Genomic DNA, 26,281 nt, shown 5'->3' with positions numbered 1-26,281 from the left:
AGATGAATAATGTAGGGTAAGTAACATTATATAAGGTAGCATTGTTTAAAGTGGCTAGTGATATATTTACATCATTTCCCATCAATTCCCATTATTAAAGTGGCTGGAGTTGAGTCAGTGTCAGTGTCAGTGTGTTGGCAGCAGCCACTCAATGTTAGTGGTGGCTGTTTAACAGTCTGATGGCCTTGAGATAGAAGCTGTTTTTCAGTCTCTCGGTCCCAGCTTTGATGCACCTGTACTGACCTCGCCTTCTGGATGATAGCGGGGTGAACAGGCAGTGGCTCGGGTGGTTGATGTCCTTGATGATCTTTATGGCCTTCCTGTAACATCGGGTGGTGTAGGTGTCCTGGAGGGCAGGTAGTTTGCCCCCGGTGATGCGTTGTGCAGACCTCACTACCCTCTGGAGAGCCTTACGGTTGTGGGCAGAGCAGTTGCCGTACCAGGCGGTGATACAGCCCGCCAGGATGCTCTCGATTGTGCATATGTAGAAGTTTGCGAGTGCTTTTGGTGACAAGACGAATTTCTTCAGCCTCCTGAGGTTGAAGAGGCGCTGCTGCGCCTTCTTCACGATGCTGTCTGTGTGAGTGGACCAATTCAGTTTGTCTGTGATGTGTATGCCGAGGAACTTAAAACTTGCTACCCTCTCCACTACTGTTCCATCGATGTGGATAGGGGGGTGTAAATGTAACAGAGGTCAAGTTCACAGCATGTTACAACATCAATTAATCAGTATGCAATCAAACACATAGGCAAGACGTATGAGGTGAGTTAAATACTTTAATATGAATGAAACTCAATTTGGATGCAATAATACAGCATGACCAGAGATATACATGAAGACAACCATTGTTTTGTGCATACTATTCACCAGGACTACTTTCAGTGGCAATTTTAGTATGTCAATCTTGGTGAGGCAAACATGTTATTTTATATGCATGCCAGCGAAGACACGACAAAACTCTAAACAATACATGAAATGTACAACACTACACCAAACGTGATCACGACACGCAGGTTAAAATATCAAAACAAACTCTGAACCAATGACATTAAATTTGGGGACAGGTCGAAAAGCATTAAACATGTATGGCAATTTAGCTAGTTAGCTTGCTAGCTCATTTGTCCTATTTAGCTAGCTTGCTGTTGCTAGCAAATTTGTCCTGGGATATAAACATTGAGTTGTTATTTTACCTGAAATGCACAACGTCCCCTACTCCGACCATTAATCCACATATATAATGGTCAACCGAATCATTTCATTTGATCTCTCCTCCTTCCAGGAGGATGCATAGCTCTCGACCTTCGTCTCTCCTGAGTCCGTACGGGAGTTGCAGCGATGAGACAAGACTAACTACCAATTGGATTTCACAAAATTGGGTAAAAAATAAAATAAAATAGAAAGGACTTCTATTTTAGCCCTTGGCAACGCAGGCGCTCATTGACGCGCACCAGCAGTGTGGGTGCAATAAATTAATAACATAGATTTCTAAATGTATTTTTGCAAGCTGTGTAGTCAGGGTAGGGTAAAACTCTAAAATTCAAGCCCCTTGGGTGCTGCCATAGAGTTACATTTGAAGTGCCCATCCAATAAGGTTCGAGGTCATTGGCCACAGATATGTGATCTGACGTAATTTCATCTAAAGTAGCTTTGATTGGACAGATCATGTCATCAACATACTTTCAAAATCTTAGCTAGCAGTCATCATTATGAATCAAGTCGACAATCTACTGGCAAATCCTAACGGCAAGCATTGCAAAGCAATCACTAGCCTGCTATTCAGTGGAGTGGCTATCTGGTCCCAAGTCTGGGATTAAGGGTGTCTTTTCCAAGCTTAAAATTATAAAACATTCAACATTGGCATGCTTCATTGACAGCGTGGCCATAGTTTGTACATCTCAATTGAGTTTAAATGTATTTGGCTAAGGTGTACATAAACTTCTGACTTCAACTGTACAGGCATGTAATACAAAGAGCTGTTTGTAGCTGGTTATAATAAAAGCATAGGAAATTCACATTTGTTTTGGCTTCGGTTTTGAGGCTTTAGCTGATATACATTATGGTTATTTGCTGAATATATTTTATGTCACTTTTATCAACTTATGTGACGCTGATAATTTCCACTTTTTTTAACTTTGACAAAATGTTGTATTTACAATGAAAAACCTCTAGGAGGCATTTGTTCGACAGGGGAGTTTTCAGCTCAGAGAACAAATGCATCAATAAACAAAGCCTTCAAATAAATCACACACGAGATTCAGTTCTTCTTTAAGACTCAGGGGTCCAATCAGCAACAGTTGGAGCAAAGCACCTTTCATGACAAAGAGGAAGTCAAATAATGAGAAGGTCTCAGAGAGAAAACATGACATTATTCTTGATTTCAGATTCTATAAGAATCATAAAAAGGACAAACTAATACATTTAACATTTACATAAAAAACAACATGCACGATGGGCTTCGTTTTGAAGATGTCTTGACTGGACAAACTTGAGGTTGATTATCTGCACCATACTTGTGATTGAAAATGTTCAAATTTAACCATTTAAACTGACAAGCTACCCTGTTTCCCCATGAATTCCTTCATTTATTTTGAATGGGGATTACCGCTTTAGTTACAGTATAGGGGAACACACAACATCTTGCAGCAGTCAGTCTTCATACATGCCAATGGACCAACGGTCACAGAATTTGCTGAAAAAAGAAGGCATGCCATTGGCAGTGACCAGCACTGTCTGACATGTAGTTTGGAGCACGCCCATCTCACGACACCATGCCACTACACTCTTCCAGCATGGCCATAGAAAAGAAAGGTGGGCTGGGGTCTTGTTGATATTCTTAATCTGAGAGATGCTCCTTCCTCTCCCACCTTTAATATTGTTTCTATGCCCTTAAAACACAGAGCAACATGGGATTCCCAGAACAACCCAGGCACAAATTCACAACTGTCGCAGTGAACAGGTAGAATAAAGACAAACAGGAATCACATTAATAACATGCCATCCTGTCACAAGGTGGCTATGGATGGTACCTTGATTAGGGGTGTAAAAGTTCACAGAACCTGGTTTTTGTGGTCGAGCTACGGTTCGGATTTGGTACAGCAGTTAATTTTTGTTTATTTAAGAAAATACAAAATGTGGGTATCAGGAATACCCACACTTTATATTTTCTTAAATGAAAACACATGATTACTCAACACTAAAATAAAGTGCAATATGTGTTTGAAATCAACATGTAAACATGGCTCAGACATTATAGAAGCCTATGCTATAAGGTTTTCTTACAAAGAGAAAAATATGTGCACTTGTGTGACTCTCATAAAGGGGGCATGTCTATAGCGCGGTACTTTTCATTTCCCAGTTGAGGGAAATGTGAAGGGCTGTCACTTAAGTAGCTCTACGTCACCCTAGGAGGTCCATCCATCTGTAGCACAACAGGGTGCATTGGCCTATTTATTGACAACTTCTGTTTCAGCTTGCTTATATAGAGTGGGTACTACCCATCTGCTGAAATGGGTGCGAGTGGGTGAAGTTCGTAACGTGGCTCGAGCACTTTCAAGAAGTGCTGAAACGCCTTATTCTTCTCAACCACAGAGAATGGGCGCATTACCATGGCAATAAACATACCTATCGCTCTTGTCATTTGTTTATTTTGGCCCGGTCAGAATCAGCTGCGAAGGGCTGCTTGAATGCAGCGGGGAGACGACGTTGCGTTGTTTTTTTGAGTTGCCGTCTTGTTCTGGTGGTAGGAATACTGGCATGATGTCGGAGTAACTGTGTCAACATGTTGAGGTGTTGGCAGCTGCATAGGCTATTCTCTTCCAGCACTGGCAATATACTCTGTGTCCATCCTCGCAATAATCTTACTGGGAAGCCAAAATGTTCCCAAACTGGTGATGGAGAATCCTCTTGGTTAATCGACCCCACCACTCGCCATTGGACAAAACTATTTCCTGGCTGCGCCTCACAAAAAGGACAGTTAGAAAGCCGTCAATTAAGATTCAAATTGTAATTACAACGTGCACATTCTGTAGTCTCTAGTTGTTTTAACGGGATAGCCTGAAATGTTTTTGTTGTTGCTCAGATGCAGCCTATAGGCCTAGTGAAATATCCATGTACAGTACGCGTCAAAAGTTTGGACACCTACTCATTCCAGGGTTTCTTGATTTTTACTATTTTCTACATTGTAGAATAAAAACTATGAAATAACAGATATGGAATCAAGTAGTAACCAAACAAGTGTTAGAAGAATATAACATATTTTGATTTAAGTAGCCACCCTTTGCCTTGATGACAGCTTTGCACATTCTTGGCATTCTCAACCACCTTCATGAGAAATGCTTTTCAACAGTCTTGCAGGAGTTCTCACATATGCTGAGCACTTGTTGGCTGCTTTTCCTTCACTCTGCGGTCCAACTAATCTCAAACCATCTCAATTGGGTTTAGGTCGGGTGATTCCATCACTCTCCTTCTTGGTAAAATAGCCCTTACACAGCCTGGAGGTGTGTTCAGGTGGTGAGGTGTGTCCAGGTGGTGAGGGTAGGCAACAACATCTCCTCCCCGCTGATCCTCAACACTGGGGCCCCACAAGGGTGCGTTCTGAGCCCCTCCTGTACTCCCTGTTCACCCACGACTGCGTGGCCATGCACGCCTCCAACTCAATCATCAAGTTTGCGGACGACACAACAGTGGTAGGCTTGATTACCAACAACGACGAGACGGCCTACAGGGGAGGTGAGGGCCCTCGGAGTGTGGTGTCAGGAAAATAACCTCACACTCAACGTCAACAAAACTAAGGAGATGATTGTGGACTTCAGGAAACAGCAGAGGGAACACCCCCCATCCACATCGATGGAACAGTAGTGGAGAGGGTAGCAAGTTTTAAGTTCCTCGGCATACACATCACAGACAAACTGAATTGGTCCACTCACACAGACAGCATCGTGAGGAAGGCGCAGCAGCGCCTTTCAACCTCAGGAGGCTGAAGAAATTCACCAAAAGCACTCACAAACTTCTACAGATGCACAATCGAGAGCATCCTGGCGGGCTGTATCACCGCCTGGTATGGCAACTGCACCGCCCTCAACCGTAAGGCTCTCCAGAGGGTAGTGAGGTCTGCACAACGCATCACCGGGGGCAAACTACCTGCCCTCCAGGACACCTACACCACCCGATGCTACAGGAAGGCCATAAAGATCATCAAGGACATCAACCACCGAGCCACTGCCTGTTCACCCCGCTGTCATCCAGAAGGCGAGGTCAGTACAGGTGCATCAAAGCTGGGACCGAGAGACTGAAAAACAGCTTCTATCTCAAGGCCATCAGACTGTTAAACAGCCACCACTAACATTGAGTGGCTACTGCCAACACACTGTCAATGACACTGACTCTACTCCAGCCACTTTAATCATGGGAATTGATGGGAAATTATGTAAATATATCACTAGCCACTTTAAACAATGCTACCTTATATAATGTTACTTACCCTACATTGTTCATCTCATATGCATACGTTGATACTGTACTCTATATCATCGACTGCATCCTTATGTAATACATGTATCACTAGCCACTTTAACTATGCCACTTGGTTTACATACTTATCTCATATGTATATACTGTACTCGATATCATCTACTGTATCTTGCCTATGCTGCTCTGTACCATCACTCATTCATATATCCTTATGTACATATTCTTTATCCCCTTACACTGTGTATAAGACAGTAGTTTTTTTTTTGAATTGTTAGTTAGATTACTTGCTCGTTATTACTGCATTGTCGGAACTAGAAGCACAAGCATTTCGCTACACTCGCATTAACATCTGCTAACCATGTGTATGTGACAAATAAAATTTGATTTGATTTGATTTTGATTTTGATTTGTTCTGGGTCATTGTCATGTTAAAAAATGAATGATAGTCCCACTAAGTGCAAACCGATGGGATGGCGTATCACTGCAGAATTCTGTGGTAGCCATTCTGGTTAAGTGTGCCTTGATTTCTAAATAAATCAGTGTGACCAGCAAAGCACCCCCACACCATCACACCTCCATGCTTTACGGTGGGAACTACACATGCGATCATCCATTGACCTAATTTCAAATTTGGACTCATCAGACCAAAGGACAGATTTCCACCGGTTTAATGTGCAATGCTCGTGTTTCTTGGCCCAAGCAAGTTTTCTTAATGGTGTCCTTCAGTAGTGGTTTCTTTGCAGCAATTCAACCACGAAGGCCTGATTCACGCAGTCTCCTCTGAACAGTTGATGTTGAGATGTCTCAGTTACTTGAACTCTGAAGCATTTATTTGGGTAGCAATGTCTGAGTCTGCTAACTCTAATGAACTTATCCTCTGCAGCAGAGGTAACGCTGGGTCTTCCTTTCCTGTGGCGGTCCTCATAAGAGCCGGTTTCATCATAGCGCTTGATGGTTTTTGCGACTTCACTTGAAGAAACTTTCAAAGTTCTTTCCATTTTCCGGATTGACTGACCTTCATGTCTTAGTAATGATGGACTGTCGTTTGTCTTCGCTTATTTGAGCTGTTCTTGCCATAATATGGACTTGGTCTTTTACCAAATAGGGCTATCTTCCCTTACCATGTCACAACACAACTGATTGGCTCAAACACATTAAGAAGGAAAGGAATTCCACAAATTCACTTTTAACAGGACACACCTGTTAATTGAAATGCATTCCAGGTGACTACCTCATGAATCTGGTTGAGAGGGATGCCAAGAGTGTGCAAAGATGTCATCAAGGCAAAGAGTGGCTACTTTGAAGAATCTAAAATATATACTTCGATTTGTTTAACACATTTTTGGATACTAATGATCCCATGTATGTTATTTCATAGTTTGGATGTCTTCAGTATTATTATACAATTTAGAAAATAGTAAGAATAAAGAAAAATCCTGGAATGAGTGGGTGGCCAAACGTTTGACTGGTACAGTAAAATTGTTTGTTTTAATCTGGGTTCACAGTGCAGACTGAACAGAGGTCCCCCATACCGAACGAGTCGGTATGAATACGTTTACCGTTACACCCTTACTTTTGAGATGTCTTTTAATCTGTGTGATGTCTTTTAAGCGAGATGTCATCAACTTCAAAGTGTCCTTTGAGGGGTAGAAAGACAGACTTCAGAGAACATTCTGTATGACCCTCCTCCTTTCCCTATTACAATTCTTCAACCATCACCTACAGTCTTTCCACCCAGTGCTCCTCTCGCTCTCTCCATCTCTCCTCAGATGCACACATCCACAACTCCCTCATCCGGAACTCCTTCGTCTCCAGGCTCTTCCCCCATCTCCTCCAGCTTGACCTTCTCCACTTCCTTGTCTCTCCTGATTGGCTCACCCCCACCACTAGAACCCTGCTGGCCGGAGCCTCCCTCTGTGGAGTAGACCCCAGAGTCTCCGCTGCCTTCACTGCCCTGGCGGCTATGCCTGCTGCTGTCATGCTGCAGCCCTGAGGAGGGAGCTGTGAAGGGAGGAGCTATGTGGATCTCCAGCAGCACCACCTCGGCATACACGCTCAGATTATCACAGCACAGCTCCGACTCAGGAGTGAGGAGAATGGGCATTTCAGAGCCGAGGGAGGAGTCACAGAGGTACTGGTGGTGGGGGGGGAGAAGAGGGAGCAGCATACGATTACTCAATTTATCCCAACACCCCCGAGACACACACCCACCCACAGATACCTAGATATTACTGTTGTTTACATGCTAGCCACTGTGAGGCCTGCTGCTACTCTCTGTTTATTATACATACATAGTCATATACATACATACATAGTCACTTTACCCCTACCTACATGTACAATTTACCTTGACTAACCTGTATCCCCGCACATTGACTCGGTACCCCCTGTATATAGCTTCGTTGTGGTGTTACTTTTTAAACTTTTGTTTATTTAGTCAATTTTGTTTTACTCTATTTTCTTAACTGCATTTTTGGTTAACTTCTTAAGGTATAGGAGGCAGCATTTTCACTTTTGGATAAATAGCGTGCCCAATTTCAACTTCCTGCTACTCATGCCAAGAATATAAGACATGCATATTATTATTAGATTTGGATAGAAAACACTCTGAAGTTTCTAAAACTGTTTGAATCATGTCTGTGAGTATAATAGAACTTATGTAGCAGGCAAAACCCAGAGAATTCCTTCTTTTTTTTTTAGGTCTGTCTGTTCACTGAGTTCTCATTGGCAAACGATATTTCTTAGGAACTTGTTGGTTGAGGTTATTAATTTGTGCAATGAAGAAGTAGGGCCATCCTGGAAAAGGGTAACGCTGTTGAGATTTGGCCAAGACTTGAAAAGTAGCGTGAGACTCGTCTTCAATTTGATCGATTATTAACGTTTAAAAATACCTAAAGGTGTATTGCAAAAGTAGTTTGAAATATTTTGGCAAAGTTTATAGACAACTTTTGAAATATTTTGTAGTGACATTGTGCATTTTGGAAGCCGTTTTTTTCTGGATCAAATGCCCCAAATAAATTGACATTTTGGATATATATGGACGGAATTAATCAAACAAAAGGACCAATTGTGATGTTTACGGGACATATTGGAGTGCCAACAAAAGAAACTCGTCAAAGCTAAGGCATGTTTTATATTTTATTTCTGCGTTTTGTGTAGCGCCTGCAGGGTTGAAAAATGCTACCCTCCTTGTTTACTGTTGTGCTATCAACAGATAATAGCTTCTTTTGCTTTCGCCGAAAAGCCTTTTAGAAATCTGACATGTTGGCTGGATTCACAACGAGTGTAGCTTTAATTGAGTATCTTACATGTGTGATTTAATGAATGTTCGATTTTTATATCAATTTATTTGAATTTGCCGTGCTGCATTTTCCCTGGTTTTTGGCCAAGTGGGACGCAAGCTTCCCCTATACCATAAGAAGTTAAGGGCTTGTAAGTAAGCATTTCACGGTAAGGTCTACACCGGTATTCGGCGCATGTAACAAATAAAATTTGACAGGATGTGTGTGCTTGTTAGCCCATGTACAGCCTACCTCCTGGATGTATGCAGGCAGCTGGATGGTGGGGTAGAAGGTGTGTTTGAGGACTCTGTAGAACCTAAAGAAGGTGTAGGGCAGCAGCACCAGCAGGAAACATACTACCAGGGAGACCAGGAAGTACAGGAAGATCTGCCTCCACTGAGTGTCACCTGTTGATGAAGACAATCACACAAGTGTCCTTCAGATTACAGTGCCCTCATTAATGCGTAAATACTCCTGTAAAAAAAAAAATATATACAAAAAAATACACTCATACAGTATACTTACTCACACGGATACAGGTAGGTTACACACACAAACACGTCATGCTATTTCAAAACCAATCTCAAAGTCTTTACCTTCTGTCTGCATACACTGGGGTGCCGTGTAGCCGCTTGTCTTGTTGTAGTAGTCGTAGCGAGACTGAACCATGACACAGTACCACGTCCAGGCCTCCAGCTCAGGCAGCGTCACCAGGTTGTTGTTAGAGTTCACCACATTAGGCTTTAGACCCTGTTCAAACAATAAAAACATGTTAAAATAGGTTTTTGCAGAGTGAAATAAGATAGGGCTGTGTTTCCCAAACCTCTCTGGAGTACCTCCAGCCATTCCACTTACTTGATGTAATGCAGTACTAGCACAGTTGATTCCACTGGTGAACTAATCACCAAGCCCTTCTTCACATGAACCATCTATGCTAGTACTAGATTAAATCAAGTAAGTGGAATGGCTGCAGAAGAGCAGATACAATTGATGTTGAAGCCCTGGGGGAGTTACAGAGAATACGTAATAAGAGCTTTGCATTCAATCTGATGCGCATTTGAATGCCCTGTCTGATATCGAACAGAATAAAAACCCTGAAACATGTTGGCTTTACTTTTTAGAATAAATACACTTTTTTAAATATTCAACCCTTCGCACTCGTGGGGATTGCCCTATATGGATAGGGCTAAATTGAAATCATACAGAAGAAATATGAAAAGTATACGCATAACCATGAGTACACAACTCATCCAATTACGATCTTGTTTCATCGCTGCAACTTCCCAACAGGCTCGGGAGAGGCGAAGGTTGAGTCATGCGTCCTCCGAAACATGACCCGCCAAACCGAGCTTCTAAACACCCACTGCACCAATGTGTCGGAGGACACACCGTTCAACTGACGACTGAAGTCAGCCTGCAAGTGCCCAGCCTGCCACAAGGAGTCGCTATAGCATCAAGGAGCCAAGTAAAGCCCCCCCGGCCAAACCCGGACCACGTTGGGCCAATATTCCTGGAAAATGTGAGGTAGGTGCAACATAAGACTAACAAATTACAAGGGTTTGAGTGAGAGGTCTAACTGGTGTTTCCAAGTGGCCACATACCTCAAGTGCACAGTCCCTTACATAGGATGCCACTACAGTAACAGGTCGATAGCAACAATTGATAACCTGATGTACCTTTTCAGACAGAATTCTGCTCCAGCATAGAATGTTTTGTGCTGTTGTTTTTATGGTAGGGTAGAAATGTAGTTTTTTCCCCCCTACAAAATGTATTGGTATGTCATATTTTATGAACTTCAAAATAACTTTTCTTATGCCTCGTTGCATTTTTGTTCACGTGCAATTTTAGTTGCTGCATTTAAAAAGCCGTAGTGTACCCTTTCAGACAAACACACATGCCGTAGCGCTTTCAAGGCGCCACATTCCATAAGTCTGAAAGGTCTATTATTGTGTTGCGTTACATAGAAAACCTACATAGAAACCCTGCATAGAAAACCAGAGTAGGAACAGAGGTGTGTTCTTTTTAAGGTTGCGGTTTAGAGTGTTACATGTTGTGGCTTCTGGTGTGTGGGGTTTTATAGCAGTCACAGGGTTACTGAGGGGAGGCCCAGGTGCCTTAACAAAACATAGAAAAGGGAAGTGTGAGCTGGAGAAACAAAGGTATTTTAAAAACTGAGGATTTCTAGTTATTCCAAAAAAATAATGAATCTGTCCTAGTTTCAGCTAGAAACCAAAAAAAGTAACATTCACATTTTTGTCATTTAGTAGTTACTTAGTGCATCCGTTTTAAGGTAGCTAGGTGAGCCACCACATATCAACAACAGTACATTTTCCAACAATAAAGTAGCTATCAGAAAAGTCAGTGCTAGTAAGAAAAGACAGTACCCGAGGGTCATCAGACAGGCTCCAGTACAGGATGTGGTAGTACAGGGAGAGGACGTGTTCCTTCATGGAGCCCTGGGTGCTGGTCAGGGGGTCAGAGATGGTCACGTCCAGCAGGTTCCCCACAGGAGCCAGCTCAACCCTGGATGGTGGGCCCAAAGCAGCTAGACGGGGAAGAACAGAAAAATAAGCGTAAATAAACTTTCAGTAATCATCATGTCAGAATCCAGCCTAGCCAACTCCAGAGAACGATTATTGGTGATCGATAGCGATCTTCCTGTGCTAGTTGTGTGTTAGGGTGTCTACGTACAGTACCAGTCAAAAGTTTGGACACACCTACTCATTCAAATCAAACTGTCACATGCGCCGAATACAACCTTACTGTGAAACGCTTACTTACAAGCCCTTAACTCTTTCTTGAACTGCATTGTTGGTTAAGAAAATATTTACCAAATAAACTAAAGTAAAAAATTATAAAAAAGTAACAAAATAACGAGGCTATACACAGAGGGTACCAGTACCAAGTCAATGAGCGGGGATACAGATTAGTAGAGGTAATTTGTACATGTAGGTAGGGGTAAAGTGACTATGCATAGATTAAACAGCGAGTAGCAATAGTGTAAAAAACAAAATGGTGGTGGGGGGTGTAAATAGTCCGGGTGGCCATTTGATTAATTGTTCAGCAGTCTTATGGCTTGGAGGTAGAAGCTGTTAATTAGTCCAGGCTCCAGTACCGCTTGCCGTGTTGTAGCAGAGAAAACTGTCTATGACTTGGGTGACTGGAGTCTGACAATTTTGGGGCTTTCCTCTGACACTGCCTAGTATATAGGTCCTGGATGGCAGGAAGCTCGGCCCCAGTGACGTACTGGGCCATATGTACTACCTTCTGTAGCGCCTTACGGTCAGATGCCGAACAGTTGCCATACCAGGTGGTGATGCAACCAGTCAGGATGCTCTCGATGGTGCAGCTGTAGAACTTTGAGGATCTGCGGACCCAAGCCAAATCTTTTCAGTCTCCTAAGGGGGAAAAGTTGTTGTCGTGCCCTCTTCACGATTGTCTTGGTGTTTTTGGACCACAATCAACATGTTGCTGATGTAGACTCCAAGGAACTTGAAACTCTCGACCCGCTCCACTACAGCCCTGTCGATGTTAATAGGGGCCTGTTCGGCCCGCTTTTTCTTGTAGTTGACGATCAGCTCCTTTGTCTTGCTCACATTGAGGGAGAGGTTGTTATCCTGGCACCACACTGCCAGGTCTCTGACCTCCTCCCTATAGGCCCTCATCATTATCGGTAATCAGACCTACCACTGTAGTGTCGTCAGCAAACGTAATGGTGGTGTGGGGAGTCGTGGGTGAACGGAGTACAGGAGGGGACTAAGCACGCACCCCTGAGAGTCCCCAGTGTTGAGGATCAGCGTGGCAGATGTGTTGTTGCCTACCCTTACCACCTGGGGGTGGCCCGTCAGGAAGTCCAGTTGCAGAGGTAGGTGTTTAGTTCCAGGATCCTTAGCTTAGTGATGAGCTTTGTGGGCACTATGGTGTTGAACGCTGAGCTGTAGTCATTCTCACATAGGTGTTCCTTTTGTCCAGGTGAGAAAGGGCATTGTAGAGTGCGATTGACATTGCGTCCTCTGTGGTTCTGTTGGGGCGGTATGCGAATTGGAGTTGGTCTAGGGCAGCGGTTTCCAAACTTTTTATAGTCCTGTACCCCTTCAAATATTCAACCTCCTCTAGCACCAGGGTCAGCGCACTCTCAAATGTTTTTTTGCCATTATTGTAAGCCTCCCACACACACTATACGATACATTTATTAAACATAAGAATGAGTGAGAATTTGTGTCACAACCTGGCTCGTGGGACAAAGAGCTCTTATAGGACCAGGGCACATAATAATCAATAATTTTGCTCTTTATTTAACCATCTTACATATAAAACCTTATTTGTTCATTGAAAATTGTGAATAACTCACCACATGTTAATGAGAAGGGTATGCTTGAAAGGATGCACATAACTCTGCAATGTTGAGTTGTATTGTTTTAAATCATTTTCCACACAGTCATCTGTTTCGGGAAAGTACCTGCGTAATTGTGCAACAAACTCACTCAGGTGCTTCGCTATATCACATTTGACATTGTCCGTAAGCTTGAGTTCATTTGACCACAAAAAAAAAAATCATATAATGATGGAAAGACCTGTGTGTTGTCCTTGTTAATGCAAACAGAGAAGAGCTCCAACTTCTTAATCATAGGCTCAATTTTGTCCCGCACATTGAATAAAGTTGCGGAGAGTCACAGTAATCCTAGATTCAGATCATTCAGACGAGAAAAAACATCACCCAGATAGGCCAGTCGTGTCAGAAACTCATGCAAGCGGCCAGCCAAGTGGAAATTATGGTCAGCAAATAAAACTTTAAGCTCGTCTCTCAATTAAAAAAAGTGTCTCAATACTTTGCCCCTTGATAACCAGAGCACTTCTGTATGTTGTAAAAGCGTTACATGGTCGCTGCCCATATCATTGCATAGTGCAGAAAATAGTTCAGGAACCTTGCTGTAACAAAGTTAACCATTTTCCACTGTAGTGTCCAAAACATCTTTCAAGTTGTCAGGCATTCCCTTGGCAGCAAGAACCTCTCGGTGGATGATGCAGTGTACCCAAGTGGCGTCGGGACCAACTGCTTGCATGGGTGTTACCACTCCACTACGTCTCCCTGTCATGGCTTTTGCACCACAAGTACAGATATCAACATGAACAGCAGCTAAGTTTGGCTACATATGGACCGTTAGTGGAATTTCCGCGAGAGAGTAACGGTTAATGTGATTGGATGTTAATTATTTGACTAGGCTACCCTTATTTGACATTGTTGTTATTTCGCTGAACACTAGATGGTTTAATTTTATTTTTGGCAGTGAAATGAGCCTACTCAGGCGAGGAAAAAAAAAAAACTTAACCCAAATGTATAGCCCCGTTGGAAACTATAAATGGACTGTTTGAAAATGTGAATAATGAAGAAAAAAAAAAAATCTATACACTATTTTTTAAACGTGAATCAGTTTTATTTGGCGTACTCCCGACGGCATTTCGCGTACCCCAGTTTGAGAATACCTGGTCTAGTGTATCCGGGATGCTGCTGCTGATGTGAGCCATTACCAGTCTTTCAAAGCACTTCATGGCTACTGACGTGAGTGCTACGGGGCGGTAATCATTCTAGGCAGGTTACCTTCGCTTCCTTGGGCACAGGGACTATGGCGGTCTGCTTGAAACATGTAGGTATTACAGACTCAGTCAGGGAGAGGTTGAAAATGTCAGTGAAGACACTTGCAAGTTGGTCCGCACATGATTTGAGTACACGTCCTGGTAATCCGTCCGGCCCGTGGCTTTGTGAATGTTGACCTGCTTAAAGGTCTTGCACATCGGCTACCGAGAGCATGCTTCAGTGTTGCTTGCCTCGTAGCGAGCATGAAAGGCATTTAGCTCATCTGGTAGGCTCACGTCACTGGGCAGCTCGTGGCTGGAATTCCCTTTGTACTCTGTAATCGCCAGTTTTAAGGACTTGTGAGGGGTCTGTTTCTCAAACTAGACACTAATGTACTTGTCCTCTTGCTCAGTTGTGCACCATGGCCTCCCACCCCTCTTTCTATTCTGGTTAGTGTCAGTTTGCACTGTTCTGTGAAGGGAGTAGTACACAGCATTGCACGGGATCTACAGTTTCTTGAAAATTTCTCGCATGGAATAGCCTTCATTTCTCAGAACAAGAATAGACTGACGAGTTTCAGAAGAAAGTTATTTGTTTCTGGCCACTTTGAGCCTGTAAATCAAATCCACAAATGCTGATGCTCCAGATACTCAACTAGTCTAAAGGACAGTTTTATTGCTTCTTTAAATCAGAACAGTTTTCAGCTTTGCTAACAATTGAAAAATGGTTTTCTAATGATCAGTTAGCCTTTTGAAATGATAAACTTGGATTAGCTAACACAACGTGCCATTGGAACACAGGAGTGATGGTTGCCGATAATGGGCCTCTGTATGCCTATGTAGATATTCCATTAAAAATCAGCTGTTTCCAGCTTCAAAAGTCATTCAAAAAATGTAATGTCTACACTGTATTTCTGATCAATTTTATGTTATTTTAATGGACAACAAATGTTGCTTTTCTTTCAAAAACAAGGACCCCAAACTTTTGAATGGTAGTGTATGTGGGAACTCCTTCAAGATTGTTGGAAAATCATTCCAGATGAAGCTGGTTGAGAGAATGCCAAGAGTGTGCAGGGCTGTCATCAAGGCAAAGGGTGGCTACTTTGAAGAATATCAAATATATTTAGATTTTAACACTTTTTTGGTTACTACATGATACCATATGTTTTTTCATAGTTTTGATGTCCACTATTATTCTACAATGTACAAAATAGTAAAAAGAAAAACCCTAGAATGAGTAGGTGTCCAAACTTTTGACTGATAATGTATGTTGGTGTGTGGTTGTGCTTAGATATGTGACTGCCTCTTTGCAACTGTGTTTATTATTTTGTTATGTTCTCACATTTTATCTCTCTTTAGTTTGTGTTTTTAAATCGGTGCCAAAGTCAGTCTTCCCCATTTCCTCTCTCTCACCGTCTTTATCGGGGCAGAAGTCTTTAAGGACCCAGTCTGAGTTCAGTCCGTCTGCACTGGCTCGGACCCTGAGCACATACATGCCCAGGTAGTGCAGATCAGAGCCTGTGAAGTTACAGTGGGTATGTATGGTCCTCTCACACACACGGCTCCAGTTCTTCTTCTTCCTCTGCATCTTATACTTCCTATTGGGGAGAGAGAGGGTCACTGATTTACATTTTAGTCCTTTAGCAGACATCGCTCTGGATAAGAGTAATTAGGGTTAACCGCCTAGCTCAAGGGCACAGACAGATTTTTCACCTAGTCGACTCTGGGATTTGAACCAGCAACCTTTTGGTTACTGGCCCAATGTGCTCAACTACTAGGCTATCTGCTACTGATGAGACGCAGTCTTGGCCAAATACCAGATCATGAAACTCATATTGTATGTAGCGCAAGAAGAATTAGACCAGCCACAGTTTGGTTGTACTGTAGCATGCAAGATATAATATAATGTGACATGGGGAGGGGTGGAGGATGTGTCCAAGAGTGTGATACTGTGTGTGTGGTGATTTACCCCATGTACTCTGCAGTGAAGGTAACAGTGTTGCCTGTGGTCATCTGGTCCCGGTCCCAGTCCCATGTTAGTAGGTACTCTGTGTTCAGGGTGAGCAGAGTCAGGTTCTGAGGTACAGGCAGCTCTGCAAGCACTGAAACACACAAAGGAAGACAGGTTTATTAACTTCTTGGTGACAGGGGGGCAGTATTGAGTAGCTGGGTTGAATAAGGTGCACAGAGTCAACTGCCTGCTACTCTGTTCCAGATGCTAATATATGCATATTATTGGATAGAAAACACTCTGAAGTTTCTAAAACTGTTTGAATGATGTCTGTGAGTACAACAGAACTCATATGGCAGGCGAAAACCTGAGACAAATCCAACCAGGAAGTAGGAAATCTGAGGTTTGTAGTTTCATTTAAGTGATTGCCTATCCAATATGCTGTGTCTATGGGGCCAGATTGGACTTCCCAAGGCTTCCAGCAGATGTCAACATCCTTTAGAAAATAGTTTGGGGCTTCTATTGTGGAAGGGGGTCGAATAAGAGCTGTTTCAACATGTGGACTAGGCTGAGGCCAATCAGTTGTTTACTGCGCAGTCACACAGGCGCGCCATTCCTTCTTTTTCCTCTGTAATGAATACGCTATTGTCCGGTTGGAATATTATTGAAGATTTATTATAAAAATACCCTAAAGATTGATTGTAAACATCATTTGACATGTTTCTACAAACTAATGGAACTCTTGACTTTTCGTCTGGATTTTGCGCTCGCGCATTGTGCCTTTGGAACAGTGAACTAAAAGCGTGAACAAAACGAAGGTATTTAGACATAAATATAGACGTAATCGAACAAAACTAACATTTGTGGAAGTGGGAGTCCTGGGTGTGCATTCCGACAAAGATCTTTATTTTTATTTATTTTAAATTTTTACCCCTTTTTCTCCCCAATTTCGTGGTGTCCAATTGTTGTAGTAGCTACTATCTTGTCTCATCGCTACAACTCCCGTACGGGCTCGGGAGAGACGAAGGTTGAAAGTCATGCGTCCTCCGATACACAACCCAACCTAGCCGCACTGCTTCTTAACACAGCGCGCATCCAACCCGGAAGCCAGCCGCACCAATGTGTTGGAGGAAACACCGTGCACCTGGCAACCTTGGTTAGCGCGCACTGCGCCCGGCCCGCCACAGGAGTCGCTGGTGCGCGATGAGAAAAAGACATCATTGAAAATAATAATTTGTTCATAACTGACTTGCCTAGTTAAATAAAGATAAAATAAAATAAAAATGAAGCTTGGAATGTGCTGAGTGCAGGGAAGACGATCACGTTGGCAGGCACTGATATGGGTAGAGAGCTGTGGATTAGTGAGGAGCGGGGTCGAGGTCATTAAGAGAAAAGGAACAGTTTATTGCCCTTATGATTCTCATATTATGGCTGTTTCATGACATTTATGAGTATAGCTCACTTCCTGTAAAACACATAGGGCTAAAATGCACATGAATGGGTACTTTGGGTAAAGGCAATAGTGGCTTTGACTTGCAAACATTGGTTGTGCAGATCTCTTTTCACCCATCACCAACAATGTCTGCAATCCTCCATGACATTGACCTTCTTGGTTGTCTCTGTATTGTAAAATCATGTTCACACAAATAAAAAGGTAGAATTACAACGCTCCCCAAACCTATTTTCCTTTTTGACATCTTTTATTAGCCTAATAATTGCCAGCTACTTATTTTGATTAACATTACTGTACCTAGAATACACGGGTTTAATTTGCACTAAACAATTTCATGTCACAAAAATAATGTAGGAAATCTTTCTGCTTTATGGGTTAGCCGCATATACATTATCTACTGGTATCATTTTAAATTGAGAACATACAGTGCCTTCCAAGTATTCAGACCCCTTGACTTTTACATATTTTGTTACGTTATAGCCTTATTGTAAAATGGATTTAAAAATGTTAAAACTCAGCAATCTACACAAATAACTCTAGACCAAAGAAGCAAAAACATCAGTGGTGAAAAAAAGAATAGGCTAGCCACGATGACATTGACCTCACTAGCTAGCAAGTGCTTTTATACCAATTGTACACAGACATTTTGAATAGGAAAAACCCTGTAGAGCTAATCCTAGACAAAAGAGGTTTCAGCCTGCCACGTGACTCAGAACTTGCAATACCACAACAGGAACTATCATATGGGCTGGAATAAATAAATAAAAATGTAGAGTAGAGAATGGTTCCCTTAACAGCTGTGTGTGTGTGTGTGCGCGTGCGGGCCTGCTAAACTTCAGTGCACCCATGGGGCTGCGATTTAAAAAGGTACATAATATTTCCCCATGACTAAATCTGTACGTCTCGCTCTTTTTCCACTCTCTTTCTCAGTTGCGACTCAGAATGTCTAGCCCTCTTTCTAGATTGGGAGGGCCTTGATCGAGATGAACACAATTACCCCAACCTCCTGATGGTGGCAGGCACACACACTAGTGATATGCGGGTTGACCCATAACCCGCAGCCTCTGCGGATAACCACATGATGGACGGGTTCAGGGTTATTACATTGTAAAATAAAGATAAATAATACCTTTAAAAGAAACGGATCATTGTGCAATTTAGGCTACATTGAGGTTTTACTTTAATTATTTTAGGCTATTACTGTATAAGTGTAAACTTCAGGGCTTAAAAAGGGAAACACTTTTGGAAGTAAAGCTAAGCAAAGAGATGTTTAGTATTAGTGGATTGAATACATGTGTATTTAACAACATCTATATTTTGTATTTTGATCGCACACAAGGTTTATTTGGAGGCATGGTCAGCAACATTTTAAATTGCCATAGTAACGACTGATGCCAGTGCGCCACTGGCAGGAATCAGCAAATTGTCTGTGGTACTGAGTTTTTGCGCAGAGAGTGAATCGAAGAGAGTGGAGTCAAGTGTGGACAATGAAAATGGCAACAAGTAGTAATTCAAACACGAACTGTATAGCGCCAGGCTGTATGATTTGGTTCAAAAAAATCCATTGGAATCCCAAGGACGCACAACTTTCGAAGAAGTGGCTCCACATCCTTTAGTTTGAGCTAGCAGGATCTGCAGACAGCACTTCGCGGAGGCAGACTTCGCGATGAAGGGCACTTTCAATGCGTCAACCGGGAGTTTCCGAATGGAAAGGAGTCATAGGCCTATGTTGAAGCCCTCTTCTTGCGCCTCCATTTGACATTGAGGGTTATGGTATAGTGGTTACCGACCGACCATCATCAACATCTCAAAAACGACTGAACTGAGGAGGCAACGCGAGTCAATGCAATGGGGTAACGTTAACCGGTCATGACTGTTGTTGACTAGTCTAGCGTTAGACACTGAACAACTTTGTTGCAACTCTAGTTCAAGGTAACTAGCTAATTGTGTAACACCTCCAGCAAATAACATCAGTAAGCAACTCAACTACAACAGTTTCTCCGTGTACCCCTGTTATTAGGTAGTTACTGTAGCTAGCTTCCACCTCAGATAGTCAAGTACTGGAATACATTTTGTTGACAGATTTGTTTTTGTAACGTTAGCTCCACCTCTTAACTAGACTGAAGTTGACACAGCTTTTTTTATTTTATTTAACTAGGCAAGTCAGTTGCGACTCTAGGGGCTCATTTGGAATATTGTTCGCCGTTTTTGTGACTGCAATTTCCGGGCGATTTCTCAGCCAAACGTGAAGAACGGAGCTATTTCGCCTACAAAAATTATCTTTTGGGAAAAAAATGAACTTTGGCTATCTACCTGGGAGTCTCGTGAGTGAAAACATCCGAAGTTCATCAAAGGTAAACAATTTAATTTGATTGCTTTTCTGATTTGTGACAAGGTTGCCTGCATAGCATTATAGCAAGGCATAATGCTATGCTAGGCTATCGATAAACTTACACAAATGCTTGTCTAGCTTTGGCTGTAAAGCATATTTTGAAAATCTGAGATGACAGGGTGATTAACAAAAGGCTAAGCTGTGTCTCAATATATTTCATTTGTGGTTTTCATGAATAGGAATATTTTCTAGGGATATTTATATCCGTTGCTTTATGCTAATTGTTGTCAGGCGATTATTACGCGCCCGGATCTGGGATGGGGAGTCACAAGAAGTTAAGAACAAATTAATATTTACAATGACGGCCTACCAGTGAACAGTGGGTTAACTGCCTTGTTCAGGGGCAGAACGACAGATTTTTACCTTGTCAGCTTGGGGATTCGATGGCCCAAACGCTCTAACCACTAGGCTACCTGCAGCCCCAAAGTTAATGTTTGCTGAAAAGTAAATGTCCCTGTATTTGCTGTGTGTTTGTGTCTTGACAAAGCATACAAGACAGGAAGTTTGTTAATTCCAACTGATATACATTTGGGTTCAGTTGTCTTAACTAGGATGTCTTAACTAGACATCTTCCCTGAAAATGTTTATCCTAGAGGAGACTGTGCAGGAGGCAGAGGAGGTACATGCTAATCCATGTTATTTTTAAGGCTATTGTTTATTTCAAGTATATGCAGTTATTCTTGAATATAACTATAGCCTGATAGATGCCTTAATTGTTTTCTACCAAAATGAAAGAATGGTTAGTACAGCATGCCAAACTGACCCCTGGGTGCCAGTGGTCCTGTGCTGCGGTGGAGAAGAGGTCAACCAGGAACACCACTAAAGAGCTTGGGGCCCAGCTAGATTGGCAATTTATTAGGATCCCCATTGGCTGTTGCAAAAGCAGCAGCTACTCTCATTGGGGTCCACACAAAATATAATACAGAACATCAATAGACAAGAACAGCTATTCACACTCAATCATTTATATCTATATGGTATACAATGCGGGTTTCTTTTCAATCTTTTTCGATTGTTGTTTAGCTCATAGTACTTTGTTCTATATTCCACTTTGTCGTTGTCTATTGTGTCACTCAATGCTAGGGAGTTAAGAAATAACGTCAAGGGCAAAACATTTTATTTGCCGAACAGCTTAAAACAGATTGTTTTTTTTCAAGCGTCTCATTCAGTTGCTACCGACGTCAACTTCTGGAGATCTCAGTGGGGTAATGATGTATGGCTCTCTCATAGCTCTGAACTCTCTGCTGGAGTTATCACTCTAAAGAATCATTTCAATGGAAGTATTTTGCACTCCGACTGTGACCCTTTTGGTCACTTTCTTTGTCTTGTTATCAACTGTAACAACATCATCATTACCAACAATTATGGTTTCAATTCCAAACTTGAAAATGATCACTTACTTGAATCTTTAGAAAAGCGTATTCTCCATTGGCTAACCAAGTTCCCGAAATCTTTACTTATTGTAGGTGGGGATTTTAATATTTCTCTGAATAATTTAATTGATAGATGGCCCCCGGGACAGTCCACTTCTATGAATACAAGTTTGAGGCAGTTTATGGAAAGGTTTGATATTGTAGATATTTGGAGAGTAAAGTTTCCTAATGACAAGTCTTTCACATGGAGTAATGAGGCATGCTCCAGACAATCATTCATAGATTTTTGGCTGGTGTCTAAATGTTTTGATAAACAGGGTATTTCTGTTAACATCCTGGCCACTCCCCTTACTGAGCATAGAGCTATTTATATTGACATAACTTTTCTCTCTGATAATGGCCTTGGCAGAGCATCCTACTGGAAGCTTAATAGCTCTATATTAAAACATGAGTTGGTCAAGATGGAGATAAACAATTTAAATTACACACTTTTGGAACAAAGCTATAAATGACAATTCATACAGTAATAACTGGGAGCTTTTTAAATATGAGGTTGGAAAATATGGAAGTATTCTTGCCAAGACAAAGAGAGATGAAGAAGGTGTAATTACAAAGATTGTTCAAAAGCCTGTTGAAAGTCTCTCAGAGGAGAACAAATCTGTTCTGTTTGAGCTACAAAACAAGTTGGATGATATGTATAAACTGAAAGCAGAGGGAGCCTTTGTCAGATCTAGGAAGAAGTGGCTAGAGTTCATATTTTTCAGGTTAGAAAAATACCACTAAAAATAATACACATTCAATAATTAAATATTAATGATCTCATCACAGATGATCCCAAATTAATCTCTAACTTTAGTTGCAACTTCCACAGGACTTTATATAGTTCTAAGTATTCTGAGGTTTCCTCAACTCTTTTCTTTGACTCTCTGGGGGATGTGAAATCAATTGGGGAGGCTGTGAGGGAACAGCGTGATGACCCTATTATAGTTGAAGAGAATTTATGCTATTGAACACCTTAAAAAGAATACACCTCCTGGGACTGATGGTATATCTGCTGAGTTTTACAAAACTTTTTCTCAACAGTTGGCCCCTTTTCTGTTGGAGGTCTTTTCTGAAAGCATTGTAAATAATGCTCTCCCTCCCAGTTTGGCTCAAGGTCTGATTACATTAATCCCTAAGCCCAAGAAAGACTTGCTTCTACTCGATAATTGACGTCCAATCTGTCTGTAATGACCACAAAATATTAGCCTCTGTATTTGCAAAAAGAATGAAGGCAATATTGGACTCAATTATAGAAGAAACCCAATCTGGCTTCATGAGGAATAGACATACAGTGCCTTGCGAAAGTATTCGGCCCCCTTGAACTTTGCGACCTTTTGCCACATTTCAGGCTTCAAACATAAAGATATAAAACTGTATTTTTTTGTGAAGAATCAACAACAAGTGGGACACAATCATGAAGTGGAACGACATTTATTGGATATTTCAAACTTTTTTAACAAATCAAACTGAAAAATTGGGCGTGCAAAATTATTCGAGCAGTACATTAAGACCATTCTACATTCTTCTAATAAGAAAGCTGTTAAAACAATCAATATGTGTGCATCTTTTAAGGTCTTTGTATAATCTGTAATTTGGTGTACCCCCTAGTATACGTTATCATTGTCTGTTTGTATACTTCTTGTATGTATACTGATTTTTCTTTTTTTTTTTAAATGAAAAGGCCTAGCTAATGCTATATCACATTAGTGGATACTTACACTGCTCTCAGGGCAGGTTTGTCGGTTTTGACTAGAAGTGACTTTTCGTGGCAGGTTAACACAATTAACGTGGAAGGTTACGATAATTAGATTACAGTTAGTTAAAGGGTTAGCTAAAATTGTCCATAACTGCGCTAAAACCAGTCTTGATTTCCACTACATAATAGTACATGCCATCACCAAAACTGAATATTTAGCTACTATAGCTAGCTAACGTTACCTATATTAGAAAGCAAGACACGACAATATAGAGCTAGCATTAGCTAGCTACTTACCATTGGTTACTGGAAGAGACCAGAGAAGAACGAGAGCAAAGCCCACGTTCATGATGAATAATTATTATTTAGCAAGGAATCCAACCGTACGTTTTCTCAAGCTGCCTTCACAAATCGTTAATTTCACCAGTTGCTGCGGACAGTTGTTGTGATTGCTGCCTAGGTCTACATTACCGTTCTTCTAGCAGCAGGATATTATGCTGGCATCACATGGCGGATTTGTTTTCTTCAAAATAAGAGTCTCATTGAAAAAACACGCTAAACTTTGGGAATATCTTTTTTTTTACACTGTAGTACAACTGTTTCACAGCATTGCGACCACCAAGTTCACACAAATACTGGTATGTTGAAAGCTATTGTGTAGGCTATATTTAAGTTAATACACTTTTAAATGTTTTTTTTTAACCTTTATTTAACTAGGCAAGTCAGTTAAGAACAAATTCTTATTTTCAATGATGGCCTAGGAACAGTGGGTTAACTGCCTTGATCAGGGGCAGAACAACAGATTTGTACCTTGTCAGCTCGGGATTTGAACTTGCAACCTTTCGGTTACTAGTCCAATGCTCTAACCACAATACTAATATATGTTATTGGAATTACTCAATACTTACTGCAAGACCAAAATGAGTCTCTTGTGCTGGGCAACAGGTTGGAATATGGAATATATAAATATTAGGATGATATTAGGATGATCAATGTCAGAGTGGCATAGACTAAAATACAGTAGAATAGAATACAGTATATACATATGAGATGAGTAAAGCAAAATATGTAAACATTATTAAAGTGACTAGTGTTCCTTTATTAAAATTGCCAGTGATTTCAAGTCTATGTATATGGGGCAGCAGCCTCCAAGGTACAGGGTTACGTAACCAGATGGAAGCCACCTAGTGATGTTAACTTAACAGACTGATGGTCTTGAGATAGAAGCTGTTTTTCAGTCTCTCGGTCCCAGCTTTGATGCAACTGTACTGACCTCGTCTTCTGGATGATAGAGGGGTGAACAGGCAGTAGCTCGGGTGGTTGTTGTCCTTGATTATCTTTTTGGCTCTTCTGTGACATTGGGTGCTGTAGGTGTCCTGGAGGGCAGGTAGTTTGCCCCCAATGATGCGTTGGGCAGATCGCACCACCCTCTAGAAAGCCCTCCGATTGTAGGTAGTGCAGTTGCCGGTGATACAGCCCGAAAGGATGCTCTCAATTGTGCATCTGTAAAAGTTTGTGAGGGTCTTAGGGGCCAAGACACATTTCTTCAGCCTCCTGAGCTTGGAGGGTACTATGGTGTTGAATGCTGAGCTATAGTCAATGAACAGCATTCTTGCATACTGTAGGTACGTAGGTAGTCCAGATGGGATAGGGCGATTGCATTATCTGTGGATCTATTGGGGCGGTAAGCAAATAGAAGTTGGTTTGTAGAGAGAACTATTCTACCCGTCTCAGATAGTGGGGTGGGAAATACTCAGTAGGTTCTCTACTAACCAAATATGTGTAGCTTTGGAAGGGGACTGTGTCACACGGCCTGCTGATGGCTTTTCACTCTGCCCTCTTTATAGTGCCCAATGCAATACACTGTTATAGACTGTGCATGGGATACATATTGGCTTGTAGAGAGAACTTTTCTATCTGTCTCAGCTAAATTGGGGTGGGAAATACTCAGTAGGGTCTATTCTAACAAAACGTGGTTAGTTTTGGAGAGAGACTGGTTCGTACATTTTCAGCAACACAGCTTTAAATAACCTGGGCCTGAAATCGATACACACTCAACAACAAAAGGAGATTTTAGCATGTAAATCTAGTCTAAAAAATAAAAAAATGGGATGCAAGCCAGCAAAGCCACAACACTAAACAGTACATTAATTGCACGATAACGGTGACAAACGGTGACCCAAATATTTTAGGGCCTTCATAAAGCTGTCCCAACAGCAGATATTTATTTTCACCATGGAGTGAATCCTTACCACTGCTACATCTGGCTATCAGCATAACCTTGTGAACCTTGGCAGCGAAACAGTTCATTCAGCCTCATTTACTGTCTTTTTTAAAAACATAGGTGATATGGCTGACTTGCTTAAACAAATGTGGTTTCTACTGACAATTGAGATGTACAAACTATGGCATAAGGGGACGACAAGCGGATAAGAGGCCATCCGTAATTTCGATTAAGACAATTTTGATCAGGACATAGTCAATAACTATTTGTTCAGCACTTTTGAAATGTACAGCGACAGAATTCAGAACATGGGCAGTTCTTACAGTATTCTCCTGTACACCAAGTCAGAACCATAGGATAAATAAAGGGGGCATAAGCAGACAATGAAACCTCTTACAATATTCAATGATGACATTTCTCTAAAACAGGCTATAGGCTACATGTGCACCACCAACAGCTAACAGCTTACTACACAACATACACTTTGTATTACTTTCTTAGCTACAGTATACATTATCTCTGGCATATTACATAATTTATGCAGCAGCATACAAGACATTTTTGGACTCACCTTGTTGTGCTGCGCTCACATGAACAGGAAGATGGTGCGGCGGTCCTTCGTGGGCAAACTTTGTCATCATATTTTGTCATCAAAGTCTGTCATTCTCTGGATTTATGATGCTTTCAAGAGAACTGGGAACTCAGAAAAAAACAAGGTTGAATCATGAAGTCAGTGATCTTCAGGTTGGAGCTCTAGAAAGAGGCCCGAGTTCCCGACTTGGAATTCTGAGTCGGATGACCGTTCAGAGCTCGTTTTTTCCTGAG

The 26,281-nt window shown here is 41.6% G+C and overlaps 1 protein-coding gene across 2 annotated transcripts; it reads right to left on the bottom strand.

The window, feature by feature from the left end:
• Positions 1–6,849: 6,849 nt before the first annotated feature.
• Positions 6,850–23,733, bottom strand: LOC112225268 (interferon alpha/beta receptor 1a). 2 transcript variants are annotated; one of them, XM_024389049.2, is made up of 8 exons: positions 23,530–23,733; positions 16,295–16,427; positions 15,739–15,923; positions 11,136–11,296; positions 9,348–9,501; positions 9,004–9,158; positions 7,194–7,604; positions 6,850–7,107 (listed from the first exon to the last, which is right to left on the bottom strand). In XM_024389049.2, exons 1-7 carry the CDS (start codon positions 23,579–23,581, stop codon positions 7,236–7,238), a joined length of 1,209 nt encoding a protein of 402 aa, XP_024244817.1. In that variant the 5' UTR covers positions 23,582–23,733; the 3' UTR covers positions 6,850–7,107; positions 7,194–7,235. The 2 variants fall into 2 exon arrangements, with proteins under 2 accessions (XP_024244817.1, XP_024244816.1); XM_024389048.2 differs by having other exon boundaries at positions 6,851–7,604.
• Positions 23,734–26,281: the final 2,548 nt, after the last annotated feature.

This window comes from Oncorhynchus tshawytscha, linkage group LG26 (assembly GCF_018296145.1).
Source record: "Oncorhynchus tshawytscha isolate Ot180627B linkage group LG26, Otsh_v2.0, whole genome shotgun sequence".
NCBI classification, from domain to species: domain Eukaryota; kingdom Metazoa; phylum Chordata; class Actinopteri; order Salmoniformes; family Salmonidae; genus Oncorhynchus; species Oncorhynchus tshawytscha.
This window is presented reverse-complemented; position numbering and strand designations above follow the sequence as displayed.

Coding starts and splice junctions, on each gene's coding strand:
- LOC112225268 (XM_024389049.2), bottom strand. CDS start 23,581: ATGAACGTGGGCTTTGCTCTCGTTCTTCTCTGGTCTCTTCCAGTAACC. Junction 16,428..23,529: donor GTCTCTTCCAGTAACCAATG/GTAAGTAGCTAG, acceptor TGTGTGTTTCAG/TGCTTGCAGAGCTGCCTGTA. Junction 15,924..16,294: donor TTCACTGCAGAGTACATGGG/GTAAATCACCAC, acceptor TCTCCCCAATAG/GAAGTATAAGATGCAGAGGA.